The sequence below is a fragment of the Danio aesculapii genome, chromosome 10 (assembly GCF_903798145.1).
Source record: "Danio aesculapii chromosome 10, fDanAes4.1, whole genome shotgun sequence".
In the NCBI taxonomy this organism is placed as follows: domain Eukaryota; kingdom Metazoa; phylum Chordata; class Actinopteri; order Cypriniformes; family Danionidae; genus Danio; species Danio aesculapii.
Genome location: NC_079444.1, coordinates 19,464,719 through 19,481,947, shown reverse-complemented (window position 1 = coordinate 19,481,947; position 17,229 = coordinate 19,464,719). Strand labels below are relative to the sequence as shown.

The 17,229-nt window shown below is 33.8% G+C and overlaps 1 protein-coding gene across 1 annotated transcript in view; it reads left to right on the top strand.

Moving 5' to 3' along the window:
• Positions 1-15,402, top strand: part of kcnn2 (potassium calcium-activated channel subfamily N member 2) — a 73,833-nt gene extending 58,431 nt beyond the window's left edge. Inside the window, exons 8-10 of the mRNA XM_056467346.1 lie at positions 623-629; positions 7,467-7,565; positions 11,640-15,402. Of these exons, the coding sequence (XP_056323321.1) occupies positions 623-629; positions 7,467-7,565; positions 11,640-11,915 (382 nt within the window). The 3' untranslated portion in view covers positions 11,916-15,402. The remainder of the gene's footprint in view (positions 1-622; positions 630-7,466; positions 7,566-11,639) is intronic.
• The last annotated feature ends 1,827 nt before the right edge of the window (positions 15,403-17,229 follow it).

Below are 17,229 nucleotides of genomic sequence, written 5' to 3'. Positions count from 1 at the left end.
AGCTCCGGTCTGTAAGTGCTGTCGGTCATCCAACTGTAAAATGAACTTAATGGAGCCATTCATTCTAGACATGTTTACTGTATGGCAGTTTTTCAACAACAGGAATTAAAAAGCAATTATGTCCGTGCACATGAAGGGCCTGGTATTTGCTGGGGGGATGTCTTGGGCATGTTTCACTACCACCCCAAAAAAATCCAAAGGAAAAAAATATTATAAATTGTATTTTACATATAAAAGCTGATTATTTTAGGACCATTGGGATTTTGACATTGATTTCAAGACAGTTAAGCACCTTTATTTTAGGAATTTTCATTATTATAATCGGGCAAAGGCAATCATTTATTTATTTATTATTATGTTTGAATATTTTTTATTAATTTTAAAATATAGCTATTCATAATCCCTATAACTAGGCCCACATGAAATCTGCACACGCAGAAATCTGCAGATTTCCTCAGATTTTTAGCCCATCATTGAGTCTATCACATTGTAAATGTGTTCAATTTATATTCATTTTTTAAAATTAATTTCACTAATATTATTGTGATATAGTAATATTAAAATGTTCATATGATTTATTTACAATACAGTTTGTAAAGTAATATTTTCTATCTTTTATTAGATATATTATATTAGAGACTTGCGCTGTTCACCAAATAAGTGGATCTAATTGGATTTGCATTGTAAACATTGAATAAAAGTTAAAAATGTATTATTTTTATTTAATTTATTACGTTTTTAGTTATGATACTTCTAAAATCATTCCTCTACAAAATTCTCCACAGAAATATCAAAAAATGTCCGCAGATTCTGTCTGGCCCTGCCTATTAGCCTTACAAAGAATAGAACAAAACATAGCTGTCAATTACTTCGGTCCAAAATTACACGTGTTTGCAGAAACAAAGCAATGTTAATAATAATAATAATAATAATAATAATAACAAAAACAAAACAAAGAAAAATATATATACAGTTGAATTCAGAATTATTAGCCCCGTTTTGAATTTTTTTTCTTTTTGAAATATTCCCAAATGCCGTTTAACAGAGCAAGGAAATTTTCACAGTATGTCTGATAATATTTTTTCATCTGGAGAAAGTCTTATTTGTTTTATTTCAGCTAGAACAAAAGCAGCTTAAATTTAAAAAAGGGCTAATAATTTTGACCTTAAAATGGCTTTAAAAATAAAGCCATTTTAAGGTCAAAATTATTAGCCCTTTTAAGCTATATATTTTTTCGATAATCTACAGAACAAACCATCATTATACAATAACTTGCCTAATTACCCTAACCTGTCTAGTTAACCTAATTAACCTAGTGAAGCCTTTAAATGTCACTAAGCTGTATAGAAGTGTCTTGAAAAATACCTATAGTCAAATATTATTTACTGTCATCATGGCAGAGATAAAATAAATCAGTCATTAGAAATAAGTTATTAAAACTATTATGTTTAGAAATGTGTTGAAAAAAATCTTCTCCGTTAAACAGAAATTGCAGAAAGAAATAAACAGGGCGCTAATAATTCAGGGGGTTTAATAATTCTGACTTCAACTGTACACGTACATTGTAGGGCATTACCTAATATGTTCAACATAATGCCATATCTTATAGAAATGTTTACCCGATTCTATTTATTTGTTGTTTAAAAGCTTTTTATATCATGATGGTATTTACTTAAATAGAATTGAACCCCCACACAAAAATAAATATGAATTAAATAAGTATACTTTTTAAATAAATATTTGCAAAAAACTTACAGTTGAGACTAAAATAAATTAAAAATTCACAAACCGTTTTCCCAATAATATTTCCTTAATTATTAGAATTTTAAATAACATATATTACAAGTTAATTAACAAATGTAATGTTAAGAATTACAGATTGGCACATTGCTCCTGTTAATTTATGCAGATTTATACAGAATTTGTTTATGCAAATAGCTAATTTTACAATAACACTATTTTATATTATTAAAAGAAATTTAAATAAATATAACATTTTAATATTTATATTGTTTTAACATTGATGAGAACAATAAAAAGTGCTTAAATGTTGCAAAATGTCATTCCAAACCATATTAATGGTCCTGAAATGTCAGTTTTCCATACACAAAATATAATTCTTTATTTTTTCTTTTGGCTTGTTGGTCTAATCTGACCTGCACGTGTGTTCAGTGTGATTCAACCTCTAGTCTTTGAACAGACTCTGGATGTGTTTCTCTATTCTGCTGTGTGGTGCTATTTCTCTGCGCCCTGTGGTGGTTAAAAGCAAAACTACAGCCTTTTGTATTCACATCCCAAACTCCATGCAGCTACAAGGATGGAAATCTCTGCATCTGGGCCAATCAGCATCCAGGTCCCTGGAGCCGTCCATACTCTCTCCTATCTGATCTGTGTCATCAACCCCCCGTTTAATTAGAGTTTTACCTCAGAGCTTAATGCGAGACACTGCAGGCAAAACACAATTTTTATCATCCACCTGTTGTTTTCAAGGCTTTTTGGCTTTTCATTAAGTATTAATGAACACAAAAAAGAACACAAATTGAAATAATTTGGATGCGAGAGCTCTCTGATCTTCCTTAACTCTCCAAAGTATTCTTCATAAAGTTACGATTGAACTTCTGATGATACCTGAAATGTTTTGACAATGTTCTTGCTGCTTTTCTGGACTCTTAAATAGTATATTAAAATATATTAAGAGTAATTAATGACAGAATTAAAATGTTTGGGTGAACTGACTCATTAAGTGTTAATTCTGTCACACTTTATCAGTTTGTGTCAGAAGATTTCAATAATAATATACAGAGTTGAAGTCAGAATTATTAGCCCCCTGTTTATTTTATTTTTTTCGCAATTTCTGTTTAACAGAGAGATTTCTTTCAACACATTTCTAAACATAATAATTTTAATAATTCATTAATAATAACTGATTTATTTTATCTTTGCCATGATGACAGTAAATAATATTTGACTAGATATTTTTCAAGACATTTCTATACAGCTTAAAGTGACATTTACAGGCGTAACTAGGTTAATTAGGTTAACTAGACAGGTTAGGGTAATTAGGCAAGTTATTGTATAACGATGGTTTGTTCTGTAGACTATCGAAAAAAATATAGCTTAAAGGGGCTAATAATTCTGACCTTAAAATGGCTTTTAAAAATTTAAAAACTGCTTTTATTCTAGCCAAAATAAAACAAAAAAGACTTTCTCCAGAAGCAAAAATATTATCAGACATACTGTGAAAATTTCCTTGCTCTGCTAAACATCATTTGGGAAATATTTTTAAAAAAGAAAGAAAATTTCAAAGGGGGCTAATAATTCTGACTTCAACTGTATATATTTAAAGGCTATTTTCTCAAAAAATATATGTTTTACATTATATATAGCACCAAACTTCACAGTAAAAGGTTTCAACAGAGGGGTTTGTTCATGCATAGTATGCCTAATTATTTTCAACATTTTATTGTATAGCATATTTTATGAATTATGATTAAAGAGATTAGAAGCACAAAATCCTTTTGACTAATGTGACAAAAAATGTAATTTTTGTAATAGAAATTAATGCTAATTAGCACATTTAATAACACAATTTCTAATTTATGTATTAAAACATTTTAATAATTTTATAATATTAATAATAATAATACAAATTTGTATTCATAACATAATCAATCAACTTGGGTTCATTTATCTTTAATTAATTTATTAAATTTCACTGTTCACTTGCGGTGTCTTGCCTTAATCAGTGTATCTGCGGGGTCTTGAAAAGTCTTTAAATATTTTAAATCTCAAAAGATCAATTTCAGGCCTTAAAAAGTCTTCCATCTACTGAGATATTGTGTTGTAGGTCTTAAAAAATGTTAACAGCTCTTAATTTTTTTCTTTGTTCATGTATAGCTACCAAGTCTGCCCATTAACACCCATACAATCATTAACAATCCCAATCTCAATTTAACTTTAAACTATTTATTTAAAAATAGCATTACTTTCCTTACAGTAACATTTGCTTAAAAGTTCTCCATTTATTCACTACTGAGTATACTGACCTACATTATTATATTATTAAATTATTATTATTATTATTATTATTGTATTATTAGGTTATATCACTTTAGTTAAGTTATAATAATAATTTTTTTTTGATAGGTCAAGTGAAAATCTTTTCCCACTGGGATATCATTTAGCCCTGTATAAGTCTAAAATTGAATTCATAATGGTCTTGAAAAAGTCTTAAATTGAACTTGGTGAACCTGCAGAAACCTTTTAATGCGTCAGTCTCCACAATGAATTTCTAAATGTTGCTCTTTTTCAGCAATGATTACAAATATTTCTCCGGCTGTGATTCAATCCCTTTGCCCCAGAACAGAATGCGGCTTTCTTGTGTTTCTCCCTTGTGCTTCCACAAACGCAAAACACAATGGATGTGTGTCGGCTGTTCGCAGCACCCTTGAGGACCACAGAAGAAAACACTTAATGTATAGTGAAGATAAGTAGTTCCTCAGAAACCTAATTAAATGGAGCAGATGAATAATTAATGCTCGCGGTATGGATTTGAGTGAGAGGGTTGGTTTACAAAGCTGTGTGATGGAGTATTTACTTCATAGAGGCTCTTTATATCCGCTTCCTCACAGTACACGGTGATCAGTTAAAAATATAGCAAAACCAATACGCCACAGGATTCAGAGTCGCTATTATAAAGCAATGCTGCAGGTTTAGAATAAATAACACTTCTCGGACATGCTGATATTGGGAAAATAATTGAGCTTTTATAGCATTGCGCTTACAGTGGATGTCTATGGGGCAATTCATTTAATGGCATAATAGGAAGCTTTTGTTTTTTGTTTAAGCAATTAAATAAAAAAATTAATAAATGAGCTGGGAAGTTTAGAAATCTGAGCTTTACAGGATTTGTTGGTTGCATGTAGAGTTTTACTGGTTATTCTAATTCAGCTTTCCATAGTTTAAGCCCTTAAAAAGAGAGCACTGGCCTTAAATCAGTTCATAAAGATTTCTGGCCCATCATTGAGTCTATTAATTTACTTGTGTAAATGTGTGCACATTTATATTTATTCAATTTTTTAATTAATTTCAGTAATAATATTGACTAATATGTAAGTGTCCATTTGATTTATTTACAATACAATTGGTAAAGTAATATTTTCTGTCTTTTAGTAGAGATATTATATGAGCGACTTGCTTTGCTTACCAAATAAGTAGATCTAATTAAATATGCATTGTAAACACTGAATACATTTATTTATAATTATATTTATTTTTTTATTTCATATATAAAGTTTTTAGTTACGATACTCCCAAAATCATTCTGCATAAATCCACAGATTTTTTACTAAATTTTCTGCAGAAATAGCAAAAAATGTCCGCAGATTCTGTCTGGCCCTAGTCATGACTTATTTTCAAGATTTAGGGGGGTTTTAAGCACAAATATCTAAACTTAAATCAAGAGACATTTGTCAGAGATGTTGTCTGATCAAAATGAATTCAATAGTTCAATATTCTATTTATAATTATTCAATATTCAACAGGAAAATATATCCATCAATGGGATATGAAGCTTCTTCTTTATATATATATATATATATATATATATATATATATATATATATATATATATATATATATATATATATATATATATATATATATATATATAATAGTGCAGAGAATTGACAGGAAATAGTTGGGAGCAGAGAGAGGGGAAGGATCGGCAAAGGATCTCGAGCTGGTAATCGAACTCAGGTCGCCGTGAGCACCATGGTGCTATGTGTCGGCGCACTAAACCACTAGGCTATTGGCGTCGACATGAAGCGATTTTCTGATTAAATTAAATTTTATTGTTATTATTATTATTATTATTATTATTATTATTATCAAGTTTAAAGATTATTTCAGATTTTTATTTGATTGGTTTTAATAAAATTTGTTGCTTTTTTATCATTTTCACAGAAATCAACGCATCTTATCTCAAGTAGCTTTGCTTCTCACACATATTCTCTTGCATATATTTCATTTTAGATTGCAGATATTTCCAGTACACTGTAAAACCCAAAAAGTTAAGGTAACTCAAACCATTTGAGTAAACCAATTGCAACAAACCAATAAAGTTAAAAAACTAATCCTAATGAGTACTGTGAACTTAATCCATTTGAGTAAACGAAGCAATTTGAGCACAGAAAAATCCAATAAATGAAGGCAACTCAAATCAACAGAGTACTGTAAAACTCAATAAGTAAAGGCAACTCAAACCGTTTGAGGAAACCGATTACTACAAACCATTTGAGTTAAAAAAAACTAATCTATATGAGCACTGTGAATTTACTCCATTTAAGTTGAATAATGAGATATTTAATTAACGCATTACCTTCAACACTGAATTTGAGTTCAAAACTCTTTTCAAATGAGTAGAATTACCTTTCAGTACATTTTGAGTAAACTACACTCATTTCATTTGATAAAGTTGACTGTTGCTTTTTACAGTGAATAAACAAGACAAAACTACTCCTAAAGAGCATACTAATTTATTTGTAGTGGGACCTGAAGGTTCAGTAAAAGTTAAGTCCATGTTTTTACTGTTTTTACTGTTCAGGTGTTTCGGAAATTCTTAAAACCTTAAGCTTTTTTTTGTATAATAAATAAAAATTTTATGGAAATTAGAACACATTTGTTCCAATTTGGTCTGCATTAAAATAACATTTATAATATGCTTAGAAATCATTACATTTCTGTCTTTATTATTTTAATTCCTTTAAAAATAGAAATAAAAGGCTGGAATATGGGTGAAATAATGTTCCATCCATGTTTCATCGCATGCTTATTCTGATCTGTACTTATTCAAATATATTTATCTTACTAAATTGTATTATATTTTAAATGCTGAAACCTTCAAACACTCAATGGAATTTAGCGGTTATCTTCTGTAAATAGTGGTCAAGAATAAATGAAACGGGACACATTCTAACAGAACATTTGAAGCTGTAGTACAGTACTTTTTAACATTTAATGCCTGACCCCATAGACTTCTACTTTTTAAGTAAATTACCGTAAACATGATCGTTTCAAAATAAACAATCTGAGCAGACTGGACTGTCCTGTAAATTTTGTACGTATCCTATAATACATATAAATCATTCACTAATTTCTAGAAAATCTCTCATTAGGTGTGCCCCTGGTGTACTTTTTATGCACAGACAAGGTCGTTGTATTTCCATAATTCCCGTCAGATGTTGTTACAGCCTTGCTTTGTTCCTGTAAGAGGTGTGGAAAAGAAAACCCCTCCGAAAGCGACCGCAGCCTCTTCCTACTGAATTTTTGACTTGCATGCGCCTCAGTCCTCCTTCAATCCCTGCATTCTCTCCTCATGTCTTGTGCATGTCCTAGGAGTGCTTCCAAAATGTGTGGCTTGTGAATGGAGATCCTGTCAAACGATTTTTGTACTGACCGCTTGCCACTATTGGGCTCTGAATGGTCTTGTGTTCAGATTAAGAAGTGTAAAAATGGAGCAACGCAAGCTGAATGACCAAGCAAACTCTCTAGTGGACCTTGCAAAGGTAAGATACCTTTGAGTGAATGTTTGATTAATGCATGATGCAGGAGGTCCGTTTGTGTTATAGTGTGATACTCAAATGTTCTAAGTCTACAGGTGTCAAATGAACAGACGGTGTATATATAACATTTGATTTGCTTGTTTGTTTCTTTTAAAATATTGTTTCTATAGAAGGTTTCCTTACCAAGAACAGCAAAGCATATGGTTGATGTCAGTTAATTTATTATTTTTCCCTTTTACGAAACGTCCTCACGTTCGCTTTTGTTATTTATTTCTCTCTTGCTATGCACAATTCATCATGCTGCTTAATGGTCCAGAAAAGCTTTCATCTCCTTAGAAGAGAGAGAGAGAGAGAGAGAGAGAGAAAAACTCCTTAGAAAAATACTGATGGGCTACCTGAGATGTTAAAATAGCCTGCTAAATTTGAATCGCCGCATTTGCATTTCCTTATGGTCGTTTTTTAGACGGACCTAAGAGCGAGCCTTGGGGAACACCAGGCGCACTGCCAGTCTGACTCTGCAAAACCCACAGCAACCTGGGAAAGGGATACACTGGATCTGATGAGTCAGCTGGAACGGCTCTTGCACACTTGCTCACGCGTCCAAGCTGTGACATTCAAACATCCGCAGTGGTCATTTCCCAGCTACCTTTGTCTGGGCTTTTTCGTGAGAATGATCAGTTAGAGTTACCCAATTACCCTCCTGTCCCACACCTCCCGAAGAAACTGGAGAGGGTGACATTGAGGCGGAGCGTGATATGATATGACTCATACTGGTTTCTGCCTCCTTTTATCATTGCCGTAATTGCCTCTCGCCATCAGAGGGCGGTGTTACATTAATCATAGCAGCAGCTGCTCCCAGTGGCAATGAATCCTGTAATGCAGCTTAATATAACTTAAGCAGCTGCAGTGTTTCTGCAACCTTCAGACAGCCCGCCGGCCCTGATATGGTGCGTCTGCAACTTCAGGTCCCACACCTGTGATTTGTTTCCAAGTTCTTTTATTAGTTTTTAGGATAATATCTGTAAGCTTCTCTTCAGAAATGTATGAAGGCAATTTCTTACATCTTATAATGTTGCTTGTACTTAAGGTGAGGGACTGGAATAAATCTTTAAGCCATTAAACTTATTAAGCATTAAGTATTAAACTTAACTCATTGCTTATCTTGCCCCACGCAGCTTATGCTATGGCTTTTCATGCTTTTGCAGATAGAACAATAGAGATATGTCAGGAAAGATGGGGTAGAGAGAGGGGTGTGGAATTCACAAAGGATTGCTGCGAGGGGGAATCAAACTCAGTCACAACTTAAGAATGTATTTCAATGTAACTACTGCAAACATAACATGTAAGTTAAGTTACCTGGGCTTTTTCCAACCAAATAATATCATATAGACTCAATCTATTTTTAAACCTGCATTAATAATGTGCTGGGGCTAATAAACAATTGGACAAACATTAACAGTTTTATCAATATTTTCACCAGTATTTGCTTTTTTGTATGTTTTACCAATATTCAGACTAGGTCAAAACCTATAATCACAGGCCTGTAGCCAGGGGGGTGGTTCGAAAGATCCCCTCCCCCCACCCCCACTGACAAATTCCAGAATTTGACCACTATATGGAGCTCATTCATCCCATTTTTGACTGTTATCGTAAATTGTGAAGATTATAGATGGATAATGAGAAAGCCAGCATACTGTTACACTACTCTGTCCTCGAAACCAAACGTATCTCCTCCTAGGCCATTCATGCTACAAGGCCCAAATTTGGTCAAAATGTGCCTTCTGCATTGAAGATTGTTGCTATATCTCCTCATGCCAATACGATTTATAGGTTTTAAATTAAAAAAAAGTTACACTTTAATAATCCGGGCATATAAAAAAATTATACAAGCTCCAAATTTGGCTAAAAGCTGTTCTGCATTATGTTTTGTTGCTCTATCTTTTCAGGTTCATCAGACTTATAGTTTTCCAATAAATAATTTTGGAAAATTTCTCAAAATATGGCAAGCCATAAACTCCATGACCTAAACTCCATATTTTTACTGATATGGCAAGCCATTTTTCATGTATCTATTTCACACTCATTAGGCATTATGTTTTCAATAAAATATGGCAAGCCATTTTTACATAATGTCTAAGTCTAGTTTTTAATTGTCACAGAGACTGTCTTAGAGACATCATGGTTGATTTGGATCACTCATATTGGCAAGAGGCTTTAATGTATCATCACTAAGCTGCCAATTGTCCCCATAGCAATAAAACAGGCTATCCTAGCAACCATTTAAAAACAGCAATATCTCTACATGAGAACATGGTAGGGACCTGGGTATTGGCTCGTTTGACTCATGCTAGCAAATGAGACTGTGTACTATGCATGGTAACAATGATAAGCCAAGTGCTAATAACTATTAGCTACATGCTATTAATGATTATCTAAGAGCAAAAACATATGCTAGAAATGCCTACTAAGTATTAGCATTTGATCAAACATGTACACGAGCGTTGCCATTTAGCAACTGTTTAGCAACCACCTAGCAATGCCATAAACATTTTAGAAACTGCCTAGCAACCGCTGTGCTTCCTGCCAACTGCCATTCCCAGTCCTAGCGCAGTCACGTTGGCTTTCTCAGGCCAACATCAAAGTTCGTCAAAGAACTTTAGATTCTAGTTTTTCATTACAATTTTAATTAAGTGACCAAATTCTGACTGAGGAAAGTTTAATGAGCTGGCCAATTTTTATTTGCCCATAGGCTACAGTTTTTGGATGATAATAAATTTGTATTTAAAAATATATATATTTTATATTTCTTTATTCATTTTTAATGCTAATCTCATAACAGTATTTATAAAACTGGATTAACTTACAGTTTAAATTCAAGTTTGTAAATAAATACTTTAAGAGTGAGCACTTTTGAGCAAAGTTGTAGGAAATATATTTGTTGCATCAAAAAAGTGTGGTTTTAATCACCATCCGACAAGCTGATCCAGCAAAGATTAGTTCTTAAAATCTCACTAAAATACACAATTAAATAGAAAATAAGGCAAATAACTGCGAAAAGGTCTACTTTTAAAAAAAAGAGCCACCCCTTTCAATTAGCTGGCTATGAGCCTGTATTATCATTACCTTAAAGGGATAGTTCACAAAAAAATGTTAATTCTGTGATCATTTACTCATCCTTTACTTATTCCAAACCAGTTTGAGTTTTTTTTCCTTCAGTTGAACACAAAGGAAGACATACTGAAGTATGCTGGAAACCTGCACTGCAAAAAAATCCTTGTTGCCTTAAATTTTAAGCTGAATCAAATTAACCTTAATTTCCATTGAACTCATATGTTGTTAAACTGACTTAAAACGACTTGTGCAACTTATAAAATTAAGTTAGAACATGATCAATTTATTAAAGTTGATAAGTTTAATAAGTTACAATGAACTAAAAACATGCTGTCATGTCAGAGGTCAATGGTTTTCAGCATTCTTCAAACTATCTTATTTTGTGTTGAACAGAAGAAAGACACTCAAACATGTTTGTGACAAGTAAAGGGTGAATTTTCATTTTTTGCTGAACAAATATTTTAAAAATAGTTTTAACAATATTTTTATCAATATTGAGAAAGCATTCGTGTGTATTTTTAGTTAATAACGATGCAAAAAATACAGGTTCCTGTTTTTTTTGTTGTTTTTTGCAAGGTTCAAGGTTTTTGTTTTTTGTTTGTTAGGTACTCTTGAGTTGCTTGTAGATAGACATCTGAGTCTGAAGTTTATGCGCATGATGCAATGTCATGAAAGACCTTTTATGTCGTCGGAACTGGGAATTGAGATGTCTAAAAATATGGACAGCGCACTTCATTTCTCATCAGGACAATCCATCAATCGAGCCCTTTTTTAGAACGCCTGCCACATGCCGCTGGGTTTGACATGTCCTCTGTGACATGACTGATTTTGTCATCTTTTATTGTCAGATGATAAAAGAGGTCTTATAAATATTGATCGTGCCGCACTAGGCTTATAGTACCAGACTGTTGAAACGGTCATGTACGAATGTCTGTTAACTCTAACTTCTCCCTCGCTTCATCTTAGACTCAAAACATCATGTACGACCTGGTCTCGGACCTGAACGAGCGAGGCGAGGACATGGAAAAGAGGATTGCACTGCTGGAGACCAAACTTGAGACCTTGCTCAGCAACTTACAGGCACTCCCGGGCCTCATCAGTCAGGTGATCAGCCAGCAACACCGGGACTTCCTGGAGGTGCAACTCCAGCCATACGACAAACACAGCCACGAGCGCTCGCAGTCTGTCTCCCGGCGCAGATCGTCTTCCACCGCGCCTCCAACTTCATCCGAGAGCAGCTAGAGCTGACCGCCCAGCCGGCGTCTCCGGAGAAGACTTTCGCCATCATATGGCCAAGTTGCATTTTACTGTAAAGCCTTATGGTTTCAATAAAGTATTATCCAAGTTCTGATGGCACCATCAGAGGTTACTGTGGATAATGCATTTGAAATGGATATCTTCCACACATATCTTGTCGATTTGTTTTTTTTTTTTTACCTCAATAAATGATGCTGTTTCTCTGTTGACAGGATCACAGAGAGACTTTTCTCAGTAACTAATGATGGAAAGATGGGGCTATCAGGTGAGCAAGTCCTTCCTGCGGGACTTAATTCAGGAAAGCAATGTGACGACCTCAAATGGCGCCAAACAGTGCCAGACTAGTGCTTCCTACCGAATTGTCTGTCTCTGTATATGTGAATGAGATCTGACCTGTTTCTTGAATCAACAGGCATTAATAACTCTTTATCGAGGAACTAATAGCATGTCTGAACCTAAGACAGGGGCAGATGAGGAATGCGTCCCCTTCCTGTCCAAATAGCAAAACCCCTAGATTTACACTCTCAAAGGAAAGCATATATCTTTTAGGTTAGAAACGGCATCAGCTGTAGTGTTCTTCTGTTGTAAGCCCTCTAAAAGTGACTATTCCGGGGGCCATGTTGCAAAACAATTTACTCCTCTCGAAATGAATGCATCTGAATCTATACTTGCACTTTTTATCAATGCACTTCAATGCTTACTGACTATAATATGAATTTATGTTGCTCATTCAAATAAAGAAGACACCTTTAGTCATAGGATAATGGCCAGAATGTACAACGATAATGATTGTGTAGGCTACGGCAAGGGCAGCAATGAGACCTCTACTGAAATGACTGTGCTTACAATGTAGATGTTAGATCGCTGCTGATAACAATTGACGCATCTCTGTGGAGCAGCTGAGAGGAAACGCTCTCGGTTCACTGTGTGCTCTGTGCTTAAAATGAGACCAGATCTACTGGATGCTATTTACAGACGTAGATCTGTTTAAGAGCAGCAACTATCTTGTATATGTTTGGAAAAGCCTATTTTTGTATATTAACGAGGACAAGCACACCTCTAAATGCGTATGTCTTTCTCGAAGGATGTGTGGTAAAGAAATGTGTTTGAGTTTGTAAGTGAAACCGAACCAAAGCTTTAAATATGGACAGAAAGTAAGGAAATGGAAAGTCCTTTGGGAGATCTTAAAGATTTGTTCACACTTGTAGTCGGTTCTTTTAGTTTACTTAGCATTCACACTGTCTTTTTTTAACTCCTATACTGGCAGCATTCACACTTATTAAAATGAACCACACTAACAGAAATATTAATATATTCAAAATATTAATTCATCATATTTGATCAATCTGTTGTTTAAACAATATTCTTAATTGATCTTTAATGTGAGTTTTACTTCAAAGGATGTGGATATGATGTGTATTTTACAGTTGCTTCACTTAAAGAAATAGTTCTTCACTTTCACTTGTTCAAACCCATTGAGTTTCTTTCTTCTGTTTAAAGAGCCCCTATTTTGCATTATAAAAGGGTCATATTTTAGTTTTGGGGGTCTCCAACAACAGTCTGATATGCATGCAAGGTCAAAAAACATTTTCATTGTCTTATAATATGCATTTATTTTTACCTAATTATCCCAACGACTCCCATATGATTTGTTCAGCGATTCATTTGTTTACAAACATCTCCTTAGTGCGATGCTAATCTACGTTGATTAGTCCGATGACCGAGTCTGTTGCGATTGGTCGACTGCGTTCAGCATGAGACAGAGAGAAACACCCACCACAGCTTATCAACATAGTTAAAGTAGTCAGAGTGCAGAGTGTATGCGTGAGCCCAATGCAGGAGTGCATTAAAGCAATGCAGTTTAACACCAGCATATTGCTCTATTCTTAACCATAAGTAAAAACAACAACACACATTCAGAATTAATCCACACTGAACTATTTTGAAACCGGTCCGCCGCACATGTGTAGAAACAGCTGATGGTGGCCATAGCAACGACAAACAGCAGAGGATCGTGAGCTCACAAAAACATTTAAATTGGTAAAGAAAGTGGCACGCGTTGCTTCGCGTTTTCAACATGGCTTTAGATGTGATATGTAAATATAAAGAGTTAACCAGATACAGTACAAGCTGCGTGGAGCTATTACAAGTAACAAAACACATTTAAATACATATTTTGCAAGCTAGAGAAAACAAGGAGGCAACCATTTTAATCGCACTTACTTACACTTGTGAAATGGAGGAAGGAACTGATCCATGAACTGTGTACTGTAAAGATCCTGTCAAGCTCAGTCAAAGTCTCATACATCATTAGTCCTTTCTGATCCCTCCTTTTAACAAACGGCCGATGAATCCCTCCGTTGCAGGGAAGATTATTGCATTAATCACCAGAATGTTCACTCATCTTCAGTCATGATCAGTCCCACACACACCTGCACTCTGCTAGTGTCTGAAGGGAAAGACGCATTCATGTTTTACCAGATCTGGCACTTCATATTTGGTATTGTTTCATGTCGACGTCAATACAAACAGGCAAAAGAACCGGACGAGCGATGAATCATTTAAACGACTCAGTCAAATCTTTTACTTTAAAACATCGATAGTTTTAAACAAGGTGCACTTTCAGATTTAAACCTTAGCTGGATGTTTTCTTGTACTTGGAGCGGTGTTACACACTGCATGTAAGGTCATTTTCAAAAACCCATAATAGGGGCTCTTTAATAAAAAAAAGATATTTTGAAAATGCTGGTTGTTGGGACCCATCGACTTCCAATGCAATTTTTTCCAACTATGGATGTTTATTGGTCCCAACAACCATCATTCTTTAAAATATCTTCTTTCAAATAGATTTAAAAGTAGATGAATATAATGAGATAAGTTTAATTTTTGGATGAACTATGCCTTTAACCCTTTAACTACCATTGTAACTGCCCTGTTTGACCTTTCATCCTAAAATAATAATAATAAATTTGCAATGAGTGGTGTCAGGAACACAATTGAACCAAAGAAGTGGAAGTTAAAAGGTTAAAGTGAAACAAAATGAGTCATGACAGAAGGTCATGGTAGCCAGTGGGCTATATGCACAGCTAGTGTTTTTCACCCAATGATGAATTTCCGGTGAAATCTTTATGTGACTATTTTCAATTTCATAGATTCCTTTTACAGCATCAGTCTTGTAATGTAATTCAAATATAATCCGTTAAATAGACTTAAGCATTCATTTGGTTGTTAAAGCGTAAAAAGAGATGAAAGACCATTTAAACGCAGGCGCCGTCATTAGCATCAGGTGAGTGCTGAAACTCCATTGAAAATACTTGGGTAAAATTGATTTCCATATTTTAAAGACATGGTCTGTTTGGTTTGATACCCACTGTATATCGTATCTCAGCCAGCCAGTGAAGATCGCTGCTTTTTAAATAAATCAGATCTTAAAGACTGCTTCTTTTGTATAGGATGACAACTAACCGGAAGCTCTGGGGCTTGCTGACTAAATTAAAAGATTTTGTGCATATACCCCATTAAAGGAGCACCAGTTAATTTAAAACGTTTTTTCAAAGTATTTGAATCAAATGTAATGATTTTTGCAGGTTGAGCAAATACTTTGTCTACACAAAAAAAAAACCCACAACAACAGAGACCCCACAATAATCAGTGACTCTGTACACGCTATTCAAATAAAATATGAATAAATCTAATTGAATTGAAATTATGTAAATATCATTTAATAATCAAATCACTAGAACTGGTTGCAATACTCATCCCTAACAGCAATAGGACCGGGGTAAATTTTATTCAAGCCAAACTCGCCAAGTGTGAAGACATCTTAAGATCTCCCAGTAAGCTGAACTGTACCATTGCACTGTAATGGATTTCTCTAAGATGGCCTTCTGGCATATCCGTCGAATTCAGCCTCTGTTTTTCTAACTGGTGTTAAAGGTCAAACGAATTCACAGCACAATTCAAAATAAAGGAGTTTCATGCTTATTTTCTGATCAGTCGGTCTCGTGCCATTCAGTACACAAATGTCTGTCTGATGCAAAGAACTGATAACTGCAGGACTATTTATTGTAGGAAAGAAGATGACCGGTTCACCTTACTTTACTATCATTTACTGATAGCATGTTATTGATAGATCTGTGCACTTTAGATTCTAAAGATATACGATGGGTTCATGTTGGATATATTGGTGCATTTCATAACTTGGCCCAGCAACAACAACATCCCAGAGTGCAATGTCATTATGGGGTTACAAGAACCTAACGAAATGATGGTGGATCCAGCAATTTCACCAACATAGAAACTATGAGTGATAAAATACTGTATGCAAAATGACTATAACAAATAAAACAAAACTATTTAACAGAAAAATAACTGCGTGTGTGTATGTGAGCTTTGGCGTTTTGATGTCATGTTATGTTCGCTCTGTGACAGCTCTATATGCCTGATGTTAGCAAGTAAGTCTGATTATCTATAATTATAAAACTTTTGAAACATGGATATATAACATATATATATATATATATATATATATATATATATATATATATATATATATATATATATATATATATATATATATATATGTTAAGTATATAATATATATATACAAAATAGCACATAACTAAGTGTGCTTGTTTTTTAACTGATATTTTATTGTTTATTTTTATTCATTGATTGACTTATTTTTATTATTTAATCTAAATGGTCAAAAAATAGTTACGCTGTGATTCAAAATGGGTTAATTGTTCTGGAAAAAAAGGTTACTCGTTTGTTTTTGCAAAAAAAAAATGCACTATAAAACAAAAAGTTAAGGTAAATCAAACCATTTGAGGAAACTGATTCCAACAAACCATTTCATTTCACAAACTAATCCTAATCAGTACTGTGTACTTAATCCATTTGAGTAAATGAAGCAATTTGAGCACAGTAAAACCCAATAAATGAAGAGAACTCAAACCAACCGAGTACTGTAAAACCCAATAAGGAAACTAATTGCTACAAAACCATTTGAGTTAAAAAAAAACTTATCTATATGAGTACTGTGAACTTACTCCATTTAAGTTGAATAATGAGATAATGAGAAGTGTTGATTGAGCATTAATGATGAACACCTGCTGCTAACAAGCAGAGTCAGTAAAGAGAAACACAAAACTTAAGCTGCATATTATTAATGCTCAATCAACACATACTTAACCACTTAATGAACTCATTACCTTCAACATGGAGTTCAAAACTCTTCTCAAATGAGTGGAATTAACTTCCAGTAAATTTTGAGTTAACTACACTCATTTCATTTGAT